The sequence below is a fragment of the Tenebrio molitor genome, chromosome 2 (genome assembly GCF_963966145.1).
Source record: "Tenebrio molitor chromosome 2, icTenMoli1.1, whole genome shotgun sequence".
NCBI lineage: Eukaryota > Metazoa > Arthropoda > Insecta > Coleoptera > Tenebrionidae > Tenebrio > Tenebrio molitor.
Genome location: NC_091047.1, coordinates 19,471,406 through 19,489,248, shown reverse-complemented (window position 1 = coordinate 19,489,248; position 17,843 = coordinate 19,471,406). Strand labels below are relative to the sequence as shown.

At 35.3% G+C, this 17,843-nt stretch overlaps 1 protein-coding gene and 1 long non-coding RNA gene across 2 annotated transcripts in view; one reads left to right on the top strand and one right to left on the bottom strand.

Annotated features, from left to right (window-relative positions):
- LOC138124615 (uncharacterized) overlaps positions 1-17,843 on the top strand; it is an 80,593-nt gene that overhangs the window by 3,672 nt on the left and 59,078 nt on the right. The window contains exon 2 of the long non-coding RNA XR_011157222.1: positions 686-10,354. This is a non-coding gene — a long non-coding RNA (uncharacterized lncRNA). The remainder of the gene's footprint in view (positions 1-685; positions 10,355-17,843) is intronic.
- LOC138124612 (acylphosphatase-1-like) lies at positions 13,447-14,084 on the bottom strand. The gene is made up of 4 exons (XM_069039711.1): positions 13,940-14,084; positions 13,845-13,861; positions 13,678-13,787; positions 13,447-13,624 (listed from the first exon to the last, which is right to left on the bottom strand). The coding sequence occupies exons 1-4, from the start codon at positions 14,049-14,051 to the stop codon at positions 13,510-13,512; spliced, it is 354 nt and encodes a 117-aa protein (XP_068895812.1). The 5' UTR covers positions 14,052-14,084; the 3' UTR covers positions 13,447-13,509.

Below are 17,843 nucleotides of genomic sequence, written 5' to 3'. Positions count from 1 at the left end.
GACAACTCTATACCTTTTTCGTTCTTTCTGTCAGCATCTTTGTGAAAACTGGGATTGTCCATCTGCAACGACAACAGTATAAGTCTCGATAACCTAATTCGCGAACCCGCTCCGTGCACGTCAAGTTAAATAAAAAATATTTACACAACTGAACATCTTGCAGGATTTGTGTTACAGTGGTTCGTCCCGAAATCGCACTTCTTGTTTGGCACAGTTCATGATGGCAGAGGTAAACCGTACTCACACAATAGACCACATGGCAAGAATGAAGTGTGAAATCAAAGTAAACATGACTCGGCTATCGCTTCATGTAATTTTTTCAATGGAAGTTAGACCTCAGATAAGCGATATCTTGTTTCTAGCGGTTGAACACATTTTACTTATAAATAAAAATTCCCAATTTCGGCTGTTTTATCTGTGGGCGGTTGCCCTATCAGTATTGACAGTGTCGTCGTGTCCCAGACGTGATAGTAAATAAAAATCAAATGGGGAAATACCGACCAATGGGTAAAAAACACCTTTGACGAAATGAAATAAATAATTAGGATTTTAGACGCGCTGTCTGCGCGAATGTTGAGAATATAAATATTTTAATTTATTGCACTTCTTTCGTGATAACTCTTATAAGGATTTTTTTGTACGCTCCTACATACATACATACTTTTAATACAATAAAAATCCGTAGGTTATCAAGAATTAAAAATATAACGTCTTGTATGAGAAATGTGTCAAGCCTTGTGGCTTATTGTTTGTTTCCCCAGAAGTAAAGGATAACCCCATATTAGAGAAGAACCAGAATTTTTATGGGAGAACTACTGAAGAAATAACAATCAGATTTGTTATACATAGATTTAGTAGTAAAATTATATTCGTAAATTATTCTAGTCATTTAATATTTACTTTGAGGTTGCGGATTTTTGGTATGTAGTAAAATAAACTGAACAAAAATACTTTTTTTGTTTGACACTGTCAGAATTTGAGAATTTTCTCCTATGTGAACGGATTTTGATAAATGTCACAACTTGTCAAAATGAAACATCAAGCTAATTTTAAAGGTTTTAAGCGATTTGTGGCCTTTACAGCTCTTTCACAATGACTTTAACGTTACGTCGATGTTAAGACGTTAATGTTAACGTTAGATCTAATTACATGTATTTTAGTCATAACATCATAACGCCATTGTGAACGGTATACACTGAAATACATGTAATTTTGAATTTCTACACACAAACTCCTCAAATAATAGTATATTAAAAGCCAAGTTTCATAAGACCAGTCTTGAAGCACGAATTCAAGATTAAAAAACGAGTGGCGTAGCCACGAGTTATTTTAAAGAATGAGTGCATCAAGGTCTTATGAAACGCGTTTTTTATACTATTTTTTGTAATTTGCCCTTTTTAAGCCGTTTTTAAACAAAATGTTTACTTTCCTCGATTTAGGGATTTTCGATGGCGGTTGGTAATGTCTTAATTTTAAAAGTGAAAATTTGATCAAGTCTTCAAAGTCGCCTTTTGTTTTATCCAAATTCTGTCACAAAACACGAATATGAAAGATAATCTTTCATGTACGCCCGCTGAAATACGTGAAATTCCCAAAAATACGGTCGCGAATTTGTTGCTTGATAAATCCTGATAAATAATTCTTTGCACATTTTGTAATTTAAACTGACACGCATGACGAATCAAGTTTTGCCAACCCAAAAATGTTCGTAAAATGTTCCGTGAAAGGCTATAAGGACATTCCAGATGATGACGTCGCGTTCGTTAATATGTCTATTAGAGAATCAAAATGGAGACAAATTACAAAAACTACTATTTTCGTATTTTGTACAGTAATGAACTATTAATTGAATTTTTTACAATATCAATTTGCTCGGTGACTTACTTGTATAGCCCGTACGCTGATAGATTGCACGTTTTTAAATTCTAGTTCCAAAACATACCACAATGAAAAATACAATCAAGGATCTCAATTGTTTCACGTTATTTAGGAAACCATCGTAGCCTTGCAAATTAATTCTCGCCAGTAGTAATCCTACGCCTATGTTGTTATTTACGGAATTACAGCTGTCAATCAGAAAGAAGTTTCGGTATAAATGTTTTCAATTGTTACAAATTGTTGTTGAAATTATTGATTCTTCGAGTATGAATGATATAAAAAATGTTGTACATACATAATTTTGAGCGGGATTCTGCTTATTACCGCGTGACACTAACTTGTCTCTGTCAAAAAACGTGCAATCTATCAGTGTATGGAGTATACTACCTACTTTTAAGCCTAATTTATTTTTCTGTGTAGTTCCCCTGTTTGCTAATTTTTTTCCACTTGGTAATCGATTAATATGTACAATCGCGGCCATCCAAAAGTGAACGATAGCTTGCGAAAATTTTCGTATTTTTCGTTAGATTAAATCAGGCTGTATTCATTGGCGTTCGTGCAGCAGGCGTTACTATTTTAATAATAACAAGTTGTAATAAATATTTTTTAATAAAAATGAGGTTGAGAAGTAATTAATACATTATTAACGTGAAAGTAAACTTTAGTAAAGGAATCTTTCCAACACCTATTCGTATTGGCCTTGCAAGCCTGTTTTTTTGCCAACGCCTCTTTATATTGAATCTTATTGCAATTCTCTCGCCACAGAAGCCAACGACCAATTTTCTTCTAGCTTTGCAATAGCCCTAGCTGTCTGAATCGGAGTGAGATGTGGCATTTAAAAAAAAATATTTTCAATAATTTTTTTAACGCTAGTGTCAAACTTTGACATTTTAGGACGCCTATGATTTAAAGTAAAAATCAAACTATAAAAAAAAAACGTTCACTTTTGGATGGCCGCGATAGTACCTACAGTCGTTGACGAAAATAAAATGAGACAAAGTAAATTTCGATTGTGTAATTCGATATTTTTGCGAAATCCATCTCTTAGGAAACAAAAGTGTCAAAAATTAAAAAAAAATCTGTTGGCATTTATTTTAGTTTATTCATGGGTATAAATTTGAAAATAAAATGTTGTAATTTACAATCGGAAATCCATGTTCGTTTTCCTACTTTAGAGAACCAAATACAAATGAACAAGTTTTTCCAACAGTTTTCAAAAACTCACAATCATTGAACATAGTGACAGTGACAAGGCCACAAGTAAAAAAAACACAACCTAACTTTTTGTAGATCAATCGTCAAGTCCAATCAAGTTGTAATCTGAGTCCCAGTTACACTACTCAAATCTTTGAATTGTGAAACTGTCCAAGGTAACAGTTTGTCCTATTTTATTTTGGTCAACGACTGTACCTACCTATTTGTAAATTTTATAAAGACAAATTCTAACTCGACACATTTGCATTGGTTATTAATATTTTTGTCTTTAGCAATCCTAATAAATTTTATTGTAATAGGATTAGAAGAAAAGGTCGGTGAGTTAGGTAAGATCGGTGAGTTAGGTTGCGTGATTTTGCTTGGCCGTTTCTTCTTCTTGGAAACAAAGCCAATGATCTGTTAATGTAGTTGTCCTATTAAAGAGGTTAATATAGATATAAGACAAAAGTAGAATCAGAAATTTATTTTTGGCATAATTAGTATAATTTGATCTTTCCGTTTCAAATTTTATTTTGGTAAAATGTTCTTTAGACCTAAATTATTACTTTCATAAAACTGGTACTGACGGTGTTAAAAGGACATACATAACAATATAATATACCTAGTTGCCATTACCATTTCCATTAGTAAGAACAATACCTACGCTTAAAAAAATGAACTCCACAAGTACATATGTATTACCTGAATTAGAATTACATATAGGTAATTCACTCTACATAATATTGTATAATTTATATACCTGTAATTTTAATCACTAAATGTTTAAAAACCATCAGTTAGTAGCTATCCAAATGTTGAATTACCATCTTTTGTATTAGAACCAGTCCAAAAATAAATACATATTATTTAAGTACAAACCCTTATTTATGCACTTTATTCACAAACTGATCAACCGCAAATTACATTACGATTAGCGTTTACCGTCAACACGGCAGTGAAAGACTTTAAGAAGTACTTCTTCAGATTTTGCCTCGGGTTTTGCTATACTTTCACTTGGTTACAATTTTTTTAATATAGCTGATCACCCGTGAAGGAAAACGAGACAACGAGACTTTTGCATTTCTTATTATGAAATCGTAATGAAAGAAAGTGAATCCATTTGTGTGGTGATTGAGAACGAACACGTCCATCCTGCAAGTTGTTCTCAGTTAATTGTTTAGCGACTGATTTCAATTCACAATTGGATAAAAATGAAAGCATTTCTTCTTGACAGTAATATTAAGAACAATTTTTCTTCTTTAATTCTAAGTAAAATATGTGAAGGTCGTTGTTGTTTTTACTGAATCATCAGATAACCAACATCGTGCTCTTTGTTTGCGGGAGTGTAGGTTTGTGTTTGTCGAACCACAAACTAGGAAATCGCAAATGTTGCAGAACAACCGTGTTTTCTACGTATCAAAAGATTAAAAACATTCTTGGGATTTGATATTTTTTCTAGTCACTTCAACATGATTTTTATTGGAAAAAACTGTTCTATATATTCCTCTAATTTATTTGTTTTGTTCAAATATTAGAGTGCCCCAATTGAAGTGCATCATCTTATACTTACAAGTGTAATTTAAAAATAAAATTGACTGCAGCGTTTTTAACAACACACCTGTATTATTTATCGTTATTTTACCTGAAGGCCATAACAATTATTTTAGTCATGAACAAATTTTTATACATCCATAACTAAAATCGTGTAAATACCATTTTCACGTATCACACGTCTATGAATGTGGATAATGATGTTATGACCATCACCGCTGTAATGGTGTTGCCACACGGTTATTAACGATTGGATTTTCAAAAACTAAATTTGTTATCTGCAAGCATGTTTTGTGTACGACTTAACGTTTAAACAAGAAAGCTTGCTTTTGTAAATAACACAACTGATTGCAGAAAGGGTACAAGTCAGTGAACAGAAATTTTGAGAGACACAAAAAAATTGCTTTTTTGGGACTTGCGTAAAATCAAATACATATTGAAAAACTATCCTTTTCAGCAGTATTTCAAAATATTTGCTTTACTCGCTTAAGACTTAGTGATTTTTCAAGTAATAATCACAAAATGTTAGAAAACATGACGTGTATCCTTTCTGCAATCCGCGATTCAACTAGTGTAATTATGAATGCAGTACTTACACTAAATGCCCTCCGTCACATTCATGCGTATGACAATTTATGTAATGCCCATTTTTCACCCGTTTGTGCAAGTTTTACGTTCAGATGACATACGGAACCGTCAAACTGACTTGAGACTTGGTTAAGCATTGTTGTTTGGAGTCGTTGTTTAACTCGAGGTGAATTGCTTTAATGGAATAAATGTTAACGCGACCACTGATAAAGTCATTTTTGTTGAGTGCGAGGTTTCTGCTCAAAAATAAAGACTTGTCGATGGTGGAGGGGAAACTCACGTTTTCCGTCTGCAATTATTTTCATTTACATCAATATCCACAGTTATAGCGTTTGACATTCGACGCAACACAACATAACATGTTTTTGTTTATTTTCTGAAGCCATACGTTACCGGTCGTAAGTTATTTTTATCAGATGACCTTAAGACAGGTAAGTTTTCGCACTTGGTGAAAATATTATCGCAAGAAGCAGCCAAGGAGATATTGAGAAGTAGGTACTAGGGGGCCGAAAACAAAAGGGTGCTTAATTCTTGCACTTGCTATGTATCAAAATATTAGAAATAATTATTGTTGTAAATAAATAATTTTAAAAATGTTAAGGTCCTTTCCGATAACGGTGCACGGGATGACGTATTACCTATTCGTGATAGGCAGTAAATTATTTTTAAGCAGAACTGGTAGGTAACAATGATGTTTTGAAAATTTTAATCACTTTTTCACAGTCATTAATATTCTTAATTTACCAATGGTTTTTTAATGTGTTTACTTGTATATCCAATTAATAAAAACAATCAAACAAAATTTTGTTTAAATCATTGTGAAACACTGTTGGCTTGTTAATTAAAAAATTGTTGGTTGTAGGGCCGGTTGCACCAACGTGAGTTAAATTTAACTACACATTAAAATATACGAAAACATTGTTATAACAATAGGTAAATAAAGTAACGAAATATTTTAACCTACCTACGGGCGTTGGTTCAACCGTACAACCGGCCGTTAAAGAATTATTACATTATACTTTTGAATAAGTGCTATAGTGCTTTCGTGTGACTCTGACGGCTCGAGTTACAAGACTGTAACATTCATCATTCATCAAATCACTGTAGTATGGTTAAACTTGAATTTTGCTAGCACCGCTCACTATCGGTTATGGATTGAATAGCCCTGAGCGTCTAAAAACAAAGAGTTTCATAATATCGTAGGTAAAAAGAAAGACTTTTGCGCTAAAATATTTTTCAGATAAATTTACACTTAATATGTAAAAAACAATCACGGACTCTTTGCTGATAATTTGATCTTTGATAGTTTTACTGCTCGAGCCGTCAGAGTCAATTTACAACACTATCAATCCCTACAGGGTTGATATTTTATTTTGTAAATAGTACTTACTGAATTTTGTAATAGAACGTGGTAGAAGTAAAAACATTATTTTTATTTCCTAACTTCTTTTAGAAAATAATCAAAATTAGAAAGTTTTGCATCGTTACACGAGTCGGTTTCGAAAACACGATTCTAAGGAGAATCGCCCTCAAATGTCACATGATTTATATTGACAAATCACAACTCCGAATTGTTTGAATAGCAACCAATCACAATTTAATTAAGCGGAAATTTTCCCTAGGGAAAATTTCCGATATAATTGCCCTAGGGAATAGTATTTTACAGTAGAAGTCCGTTAGGATAGCCTTTACTGCCGAGCCAGAAATTTTGTGAGACGAGCTCGCAGAGCGAGTCGAATAATACTGGCGAGGCTGTAAAGGCCCTAACGGACGTGTATTGTACAATAGTTTTTGTAATATCTCTACGATTCGTTCAAAATTATCTTTTTGAAAAACATTTTTTTCAACGCCATCGAAAAAACCGAATGATTAATAAGTGTGCGGAGGACGTCGTCATGTCAACCGGTGTTTGTGAAAAAAAATTGTTTTAATGTTGTTTGTCAGATTTGTTCAACGCTTAACTTTCCGTTGAAAATAAGTGAAATCAATAAAAAATCGCAATCAAGATATTCCCGATATCCGGAAGTGAGGTCATCGTTATTGCCTGCAAAATCGCGCTTGTGTTAGTGAAGCATCATCTTCAATCTTGTCTCCATTTGCTGCTGTTTGTCAGATTTGTTCAAGACTTAACTTTCCGTTGAAAATAAACTACTGAAATGAATAAAAAATCGCGATCAAGATATTCCCGATGTCCGGATGACCGCAGAGCAAGTGAAGTCATCGTTATTCCCTACAAAATCGCGCTTGTGTTGGTGTTAAAATTCTGAAGCATCATCTTCGATCTCGTCTACATCTGCTAGTGGCATACGGATTTCGATTAATTCAAGGTGTGTCCCATAACATTAAACATTAATTATTGTACCAATTGTAAAAAAAGTTGAAAAATAAAGTTTTGATTTACGTTGCTATAGTTATTTAGTCATTTATAACGGCCGCTCCCGCTCATAACGGACACCCTTAACGGACTCCGGCCGTTATGAGGTTGTTTACATGGTGACAAACAGTCCGGAAAGCCACCTTTAACAACTAGATATTACAAAAAAATTTTTTCGGGCGATTCTCTTCCGAATATACCTCGGGACAGATATATATCGCCGGAATTTTTTTCTTGCAGTCCAACACTCGTGTTTGTCGCTCAAAATTACCCTCGGGCTGAAGCCCTCGTGTAATTTTCTTGCGGCAAACACTCGTCTGTCAGGACTGCTCGAAAAAATTTCCGGCAATATATCTGTCCCTTGGTATATTATATATGAGAATCGCCCTCAAATGTCACATGATTTATATTGACAAATCACAACTCCGAATTGTTTAAATAGCAATCAATCACAATTTAATTAAGCGGAAATTTTCCCTAGGGAAAATTTCCGATATAATTGACCTAGGGAAAAAAATATCGGGCGATTCTCTTCCGAATATACCTCGGGACAGATATACAGGGTGTCCCAGAACTGGCTCCCCAGAGAAAAAAGGGAGCCTTAGGGCGAATATATGAACGTGTATTTTGAAGAAAAAAAGTCCTATCTCAAATGATAACGGAGAAAAGACATTCTGAAGTTGACCAATCAGAGTTCAGCACCATTAAGGTGGAATAATCGCAATTTTGCGTTGCCTAGGTTTCCTTTTTATCCCTAAACCTCTATAATTCTGTCCATTTGATTTGGTCCACTACATTTATTAGAATGATTGTTTACGTCAGTTTGACATTTGTTATACAATTTCGCTGCGATATTTCATTCAAGTGTATCATTTAACATGTATTCTTCCTCTGAGTACGTAGATATGATTCTTACTTTTGCACGATGTGGGAACAATGCACGTGAAGCAGTAAGGTTGTACCGTGAACAATTTCCGTAAAGACAAAGTCATCCGGATCATAAAACAATCCTGAAATTAATCGTCGAGAATCGAGAGCCAGTTCGAAGAGAAATTGGGGGTGCTCCAAGAAATGTACGGACTGTCGAACACGAGGAAGCCGTATTGAATGTCTTTGAGGAAGACGGCACCCGGAGTATTCGAACAGTTTCTCGTGAAATGGGTTTATCCAAGAGTTCGGTGCAGAGAGTTCTAGCTGATAATAGGAGGCATCCGTACCACTATACACGGGTACAACATCTTCTGCCAGAGGATTATCCAATTAGGCGAGAATTTTGTCTATGGTTAATCAACCAAAACGATGCTCATCCACACTTCTTATCACGGATACTGTTTTTTGATGAGTCGCTATTTTGCTGGGAAGGTTGTTCCAATTATCACAACCTTCATATCTGGGCAGAGGAAAGTCCAAGAGAATTATTTCCCAGAGGTTTCCAACATAGGTTTTCTGTTAATTTGTGGACTGGGCTATTGGGCGATCGTTTGGCAAGTATAAGTGTGGTGGATCCTTCCATTTGTTAAAATTCCGAATCTCCCGCTCTAGATTGGACCGCAAGATTAACGGGGGCAAGATATGCTCAGTTCATTGGCACGGAGCTACCTGATTTACTTGAAATTGTACCTCTTGCTCCACTACATTTTAGCAGAAACGTTCGGGAAATGTTGGATAAACAATATCCGCAGCGCTGGATCGGTCGAGGAGGACCGCATCATTGGTCTGCCAGGTCTCCAGATCTGAATCTGAATCATTTGAAATCTATCATTTATCGGCGGCCCATAAATTCAGAGGCTGATCTGAGAGTTCGAATTCAGGAGGCTTTTGTTTCAGTTACTGAAGAAATGATAACTAACGCTACTACAAGAAGTTGTTACGTAGAGCACAATTGTGCATACAAATGAATGGTGGTCATTTCGAACATCTGCTTTAACATTATTACATACCTATTTAAATAAATGGTTCTTTTTAGAAATGTCATTTTTATTGTTTTATTTCGAAGTTATTATCTTTTGCAATTGTCAAGTCTTGATATTGATGACAGATAAACGTCAACGAATCTTTATATCGGAAAACGTCAAAATTCCAGTCGCCCAAACATTTTATTGGTTTGTGCGATATCAGAGATTTTTTGTTGTTGTTTAGCAACCGATCGGATTTTTTAGTAATACCTGAGGACGAGCTTCTGGGATTGGTGAAATTAAAAACTTTATAACTCGGTAATTTGAGCTAGCAGAAAATTTATTTTAGTCAATTTAGAGTCTCTTTTGTTGTCGGCACATGCCTGTTTTCTCTGGGGAGCCAGTTCTGGGACACCCTGTATATCGCCAGAAATTTTTTCTTGCAGTCCAACACTCGTGTTTGTCGCTCAAAATTACCCTCGGGCTAGCGCCCTCGTGTAATTTTCTTGCTACAAACACTCGTGTGTGAGGACTGCTCGAAAAAATTTCCGGCAATATATCTGTCCCTTGGTATATTATACAGGGTGTTTGAAAATTGCTAGTACAAAAAAATACTGGTAATTGGTAATGGTGAGTTAAAGTCATCGGCAAAAAAAAAATTTAATAAAAGTCCCCTAGTTTTCGAGATAAAAATTACTAAAAATTGGATTAAAATTGTTAGTACCATTGTTAGTTGCCAAAATCTTGCAAAAAAATATTTATTTTTCATATTGTTGTATAGTCCTTCATTATTACGCTTGGTTACCAAGGTTTAAAAAATACTGCCCCGCCTGAGGCGTAAAATATGCTGGGATAGGGTTACTTTATCCCTTTTGTTTAAAAAAATTAAAAATTGGTTTTTTGGATTTCTTAGGGCTTCTAGATGCCACAGTTTTTTTTTGTACTAGCAATTTTCAAACACCCTGTATATGATAAAAAGTAGGTACCGTTTCAGCTGTCACAGAATGAATTTGACCTAATTGTTCCTTGTTGTTTTCAATTGTTGTGGAAACAGAAGAAGTTTAGACAATCTTGCAGAGAGATGACAGTTTAATAAAATAATTTCAGACGTTAAGTTTCGGTGAATTTATTTCTTAATAACTTTGGTCTTTTCACATTTACTGTTGAATATTTGAAACTTCATTTGTGCTACGCACTTGTAACAAGAAAGAAACTGTGGAAATACGTATTAATAATGTTAGAACAGTCTAATAAAGTTAGACATAGGAAAATATAAGAAATCGAAGAAATTGTGCACCAAATAAAATTCCCAACAAGTTTATTCCTTTTCTGTCCACATATTGTGTACCGTAGTGTGTATGGTAAATAGTAGTACGGTACTTGCGTAAGTACTACTTAACCTATGTTTTATTTATGGTAAGTCGCAATTTGAGCTAAGTTAAAGAATAAATATTTAGGTTGGAGTTTTGTACAATATCCATTTTAAAAGAATGCCGTGGAAAGTGGTATACAGTATGTCCCCGGATTAAGTTTATAAGAGGGAAAACATTTTTATTTTTGATTTTATGTAAAAACTTCAGAGGAATAACATTTTTGCTTCATTTGAAACCCCTATTTCCATTATTAAAATCCCAGTATTGATATACGGCATTCTTAAATTAACATTTTCTGTTGAAATAATGGTATTTAACAGCACTTTTTGATAAAATTTACTTTTACGATGGTGCAAATTACAATTAGGTAGAATTTGGATTTCGCCGTTTGCCTGGTAGGTATACCGATAAAGGGATCAAACCATTGCCGTGGACTTCACTTCTCGAGGTGGTAAACACACGCAGGATTCTTAGCTGATTGTTTTGATTTTCATGGTTGTATTTATCATTTTTTGTGTTGTTTGTCATTGAAAGTTTTAAGCAAGTACCAGAAAATTGTACGGTCGGTGGACAAAAATGACAACTGTTCAAATCCAAGTTTGGCAAATTTGCACCGTTTAATTCAGGCTTGCTAACAAATAGGTTAACTATGGTATGATGACATAAGACAAACATTTGTTTGGCGAGCAAAACAGTTTTTTTGGTAAGGTTTAGCTCGTTAGCTATTATGTCATTAGTTGTAAAACACTCTTTATATCTTAATAGCCCTATTTTCCACAGTTGTCACTTTGACACAATTCACATGTTCAGATCACGGCCTCCTAGATTCATAAGAGCTGATAAGAGACTCGTCTCTTATCGTCTAAAGCTTGATTTATAGATTGACGTCCGTACGTATGACGCAAACGTTGACGGTACCGCTGACGTTGACGTGTCATAGTCGACGACAGACCATTTTATAAATTGGCCTGTCGCATTCGGTACGCAAGCGCAAAAGTCAAAAAATCAGTGATGGCCGCCCAAGACACAAATTTGTTATTTATTGTTTATTAATTATTATTACTCGTAGCAGCTACAAGTTTGCTCATACGGTGCAATCAACAATTACTTAGATAACGGGCGGTTATGACTTTGACAGTGTCAGATTTTTCGTATCTTTGCTAACTCAGCTAATAAACGTCAAATAACTGTCACTACTTCAGGACTTAAAAGATTAATTTTACTTTCGTAATGGTGTTTTCAATAACGAAGAATAGACATACAGCGCTATTGCCTGTTTGGCCGAGATTCAGAAAAAAAATCGAAATTTAAATTGTAACGGGTATACGCAACCAGAAATACTTCCATCCCTGTCAACACACGGTCAAGGTTTCAACCCCTTCTTTGATCTGAATAATTGTCGATTAGGTGCAGCTCATTTTGCTGGAACAAACATAAGAAGGACAAGACGGTGGAAAACGCCTATAACACGACCAACGACCAAAAAAAACACTTCTGTCATCTGTCAACTTCTGTTTGTGAGTACGCAGGTCCGGTTGTGTGCAGTTTCTGGCTTGTGATTGGTCGAATTGAACTGCTGACGCAAGACGTTGACGCCAAAGTTGAAACATGGCCAACTTTCTCGCGTACGCTTACGGGACGACGTTTACGGAAAACGTATACGTCGATTTATAAACGGTCCAATTCGTTTCCGCTGGTTCATGTCCCGGCGGTAGCGTCAGCGGTTGCGTCGTACGTACGGACGTCAATCTATAAATCGAGCTTTATCCGGCCTGCCGGATTCGTAGTTCTAAGCATTATTTTTGTTCTATAGGGTGTGCCACAATATGGGGCTTATGTGTTGTACTGGTTGCCTGCCTTGCAGGAAATTATTGTTTTATAGACGTGTTTTCAACATGGTTTTTTGCAACTTGAGTCAACTAAACTCGGTACAGGTTGCAAAGACACACTTGTCATTTGCAACAGCACTTTTATGGCATTAGTCATTTTAAATTACTTTAAAACTGTACTTATATGGAAAATATTCAACCCAAACTATGATTTTCTGGTCCCTTTGTGCCTTTATTTGTTTCAGAAATATAAAAAAATGCTGTTGCAAATGACAAGTGTGTCTTTGCAACCTGTACCGAGTTTAGGTCTTGTTGCGTTTTATAAAGAGCGGTCAAATTAATTTGTAATCGAGTTACCCATGAATCCGAAATCGTATGTCGTTACTTGAACTCCACGCTCCAATAAACAACTTGAAACACAGGTTAGATCTCGACATATCAATCGCAAAGACATATGGACTCAAATTTGATCGCTCGATACAAAAATACTTTAGGCTTCAGGTTTACATTACCTATCTCATTTGACACTTCAACAGATTTTACGAATAGTAATGAATGATTCTCAGGTGAAGACGATCTGCATGGATGGCTGCATAACTTGTAAATACGTTACTTCATACACTTCGTCTATACAACAGATTGTTTCATGTTAAATAACTCATGTTGAAGTAAAACCAATATAAGCATCACTTCAACAGAACTTCTCACTATTTTTTGATCAATTACTAAAATCACAACATAGTTGTTGTTTAAAAGTTACCAAGTCACAAAAATTATTTGTTTATTAATAATAATACATTTTTGTGGCAAAATAAATAAATAATAAGTTAATGTTTAATTTTAAACGAATCAAAGGTAAAAGTCTTAATTTCTTTTTCATTCAAAAATTCAGCTTTATCAATTCTTGACTGTGGACTGCCAGTGGTCTGTAGCCAACGTTTCCTATCACAACAAATAGCATTACACATAAAAAAGATAATTCCATTCTTACTCACATATCTGCAATTTTATTAGCATCACCCTCCATAACTCCTTTTACAGTACCAGAACTGGTGTTCCTGCACCATCCTTTTAATCCTAATTTGGTCGCCTCTTGTTGAGTATACTAATGCCATAATCATGATAACTTACAGAGGTGAAAACCTATAGATCTCATACTTACTTTACGAAAGAAAACTCCTTGGGGGTTATGTAATCAACGATTAGTTTTCAAGAGTTAAGTTATTAAATATGTTGAAAAATTAATAAAACAATTACCTTGTACCCGACCATACACTTCGAATTCAGTCGAAAGCAATTTAAGTGTGGACATTTGTGGTATATTCGAAATTACCAACAAAGTCAGAAACAGCTGATAATAAATAAACATCTCGCAACCAATAGCGACGGCGACGTCGCGATCGTGCTGTCAGTGGTTAGGCGGGAAATTTAATTTTAGAAAGGAAGTGTTTTATTCAAATTCCATAGACACTTTGAAATAAAAGTATTTTACTACGTAAACAATACATTATATAATATGTATTCTTCGCTAATTCTACTAGGAGGGTCATAGTTTTTGACTTTTTTCCTTTTATATGTGTTTATAAAGTTTCAAAAACTATGATTTTGAATTTGCATTGTGCAATTTGTTATGATAGGAGAATAAATTCAGTAGAAAATAAAAATATTGTTAGATGTGCAGTTGTAGAAAAAATACAAATATTTTTGTGCAGACTAAGCGTCCTATGACAGAATCCAGTGGAATATTGAAAAAATTAAATAATGTCCGTACATTTAATCTTATTCAATGAATACTGCAGCATTGGTTGCAGAAATATGTAGGAAGCTTAGCTTAGTAAGAATATTTCTTCCAGTTTCGTCGTTTGTGTCTTATAGACCTGAACGTTTATTTGCATCTCACATAAATATTCATTTCTGCAGAACAGACCTTTGTAACGAATGTAAAAGTCTAAAGTTCAATTTGTTTTTCTAAATTAAGGAAATATCTATATTAATAACATAATTACATAAACATTTTTGTTTTATAATACAAAAATTTCCGATAATATTGCGGAATCTGGAAAAGTGCCCTGAATGCTTGCAGCGTTTCCACGTTGAATGGCAAGGGAAATCCTCTCGAAAAGGAATTTCTTTGATTTTGAATCGCCCGTGATTCCGCGATAAGTCGGTTTCCGATGACATTAATGAAATCGATGGCTTCTTTGCACCAAGGACCTAAGATTTCAAATGCTAAACCTTTAAACACGTAGTTTGACGAAATGATTGAACTATATTTGCTATGTTTGCGTTTGCAAGCCATTTCAGCGGCAAAACCTGAGACTTCAGATGATTTTAATACGTAACTGTCTGCAAGTGTATCTACAACAGTAACGTCCCAAACCAAAGGTTGGCCTTTAATCCACGGTACTAAAGTCATCCCATCTGGGCGTTTTCCGTCATCTCGAGACAGTCCGTTTGGTTCTAAAGTTGAATTCACATGAATAGAAGTTAAAGACCGGTTGATAATGGAATTAATTTCAGTGTGTCTTGAAAATCTACCACTGCTTTTGAAACAACTTAGACCGTGGATACCAATTTCGTCAACTTTCGCATTGCATTTGCAAATATGAGGTGTACAAAGATTACAACCCAATCTTAAACCAATACAAACTTGGAAGGAAGTGTTATCTAAAAGAGTACCAATATTAGGAGAAGGTATTGCATGTAACCAAGATTCTGATTCTCTGCATTGCAAAGCCTTAAAACGAGCCAAGTCTCTAGGTGAATTAAAGATTAAGTCATTGGCAATTAAAATTCTAAATTAGTTAAGAAATTGCTTATTAATATTTAGGTATTGTTTCTTCCTGGTTCTATTTTGAAGAACAAAGACAATCAGAAAATTGAGCAACATATTCTAGCAAATTCTGAAGAAAAGGGTGAACTCTTCGTATCCATTTCATATTTTGGTGTTTTGAATTAAAGAAGTCACCCCAGATTTGATTTACCATCAAACAGTTTCCAAAAAATCTGTTTGGATCCTGATTAACGGTAGCCACACTTACGAATGAGTCATGGACCAAAATTGTTTTATCTAATTTTAAACATCTGGACCATTTCTCTCTTGCAGGGACAACCGTTATTATAGAAGTACCTATGTGAATATTTGATTAGAGGTCCAATTTTAAATATTTCTAAACAAAGACAAAATTTACAGAATTCTTAAACTCAGAAGGGGCAGTTGAACATGTTGTTGGTCTTTAGGTTTTAGGCTTTTGAAACTGGAAAATGTTAAAATTGTATCACAGTAATTTGTCGAAGTAAATTAGTTTGCAAATGGAAGATACAGTTCTTATCTTGTAAATAAATCGTAAATAATCCCCAAATGTGAGAAGACTACTTCATTTAGAACTCTAGGAAAATGGTGAGCTCTGGCCATTCCCCTACACCCCGAATGAGGCTCCGCTAAAAACCTCTCCTGAAAATACGAACAAATCCGAAGTGACGACGTGAACGGGACAATTATTGTAAGTTGAGTAAACCTGATTTCATAAACAACACAATTCAAAATTCGGGAAAAACAGAAGGGTCATGTACATTACAAACAAAACAGTTACTTCGGACCGTGCGAGCGGGAGGGGGCACTACTCGTAGACGAGAACTTTAGCATGTTTTTTTTCAAGTTAATTTACAATGTGCGGCAGATACGCTATAGAAGGAGCGACTGGCTTTGTGTGGTCCGGTGGTCTGTGGCACCTATCCTTATGACTTTAACATTTCCCGCCTACCCTTGATTTAGTGCTAAGGGGGAAGTCCTAACTGCTTTACGTTAAGTCAAGAAATTGAGGTACTCTAAGTTCATCGGTTGAAGTGAACATGACTTTTCCAAAGCAAAAGAAAAACAAAACGCGCTTGTCAGGCTACACAGACTCAGGGAAAATAGACCTGATCCCATTTCCGGAAGTGTGCCATGGAGCTCGGGTATAACCCAACATTCAACAAGTCCTGCCAAGCGTTAGGTTTTTGGGTCTTCCTTGGGGTGCAAATTTTATGAGGGCCGCGAGGTCGTGTTCAACGCTTGGAGGTTAGAGGAAACAAAACCCCTCAAACACAGAGAGACCCTCGCGGTAAGGTCAAGAATTTACATTTACAGCAACCTGGAAGAAGCAAACACAAAAAGAAACGCGACAAATATTTGTTGACAGAGCTATCTAAGAACACTTTCAATTTGGGGTGGAAAAATGGTAACAACCAATAACACATACATAAAAATAAAAAAAAAACAATAAAAACCACAGTCCGGTCGACCCTAGCTTTGCCGGTTCATCGACAAGGGGACGCCCTGAATAATATGGAAGGCGCCCCGGGACTAAGTGGTAGTAGATCCCTAGCTAAGGAAAAACCCACGGAGACACCTAGTTCAAAGACAGAAGTTGGACAGCAACATTTAGCACAGTTCAATAATTAAAAAAAAACAACTAACATTGCACAATTTGAACACAAAACAAAAATACACCGTACTTCTGCACTACTCTGCAGTCAAGCACAAAGTGTCTCCAAAAAGAAAACATGGCCGTTCATCCCCTGTCGACTTTCATCCCGCCCCTAGTGGTCGCTGACGGTACCGACACCGGTACTACCATAGCTTTTATTGGCGGTTAGTTTGAATTCAAAAGCGTGTATCTCAAAATTAGTCAAAAGAAAGACTTTACCTCTTAATGACACATTACTCACATTAGGTAATAAATTGAATTATGATTTTGCCTTTTTTCGAAGACCTTTTACTTGTGGAGTGCACTTGACACAAAATTATGATTACATAGTTTAACAATAAAGGGTGTTTTTTAAAATTTGCCGTCGAAGTAGGCGTTGGAGAGTCGATTGAGATCGCACCACTCGTGTAAAGTGTAAGATTTAAACAGCTAATCCGTGATCCGTAACCTGTATAGTGCGTTCACAATCGACAGTTCAACGCCAACTTCGACGCCAAATTTTAAAAAACACCCGTTACATATCTTAAAGTTTGAAATATTTTTATTCAATAGCGCGCAACTGTAAAGAAATTTAAGTGATTATGATTAATTCGTGCATTCCCGAAATGAGGTCAAGAAATGATTATTCTACAGGGTTATTCTAAATTATTGTAGTCGAAGTAGGCCATGCCCATGTTACTTCATTTTTGCCG

What these genes read in the sequence shown, in the direction of transcription:
- LOC138124612 (XM_069039711.1), bottom strand. Translation starts at nt 14,051, where the DNA reads ATGTTTATTTATTATCAGCTGTTTCTGACTTTGTTGGTAATTTCGAAT. An exon ending in GCTAATAAAATTGCAGATAT is followed by an intron (nt 13,625 to 13,677) that starts GTGAGTAAGAAT and finishes TTGTTGTGATAG; the next exon opens with GAAACGTTGGCTACAGACCA.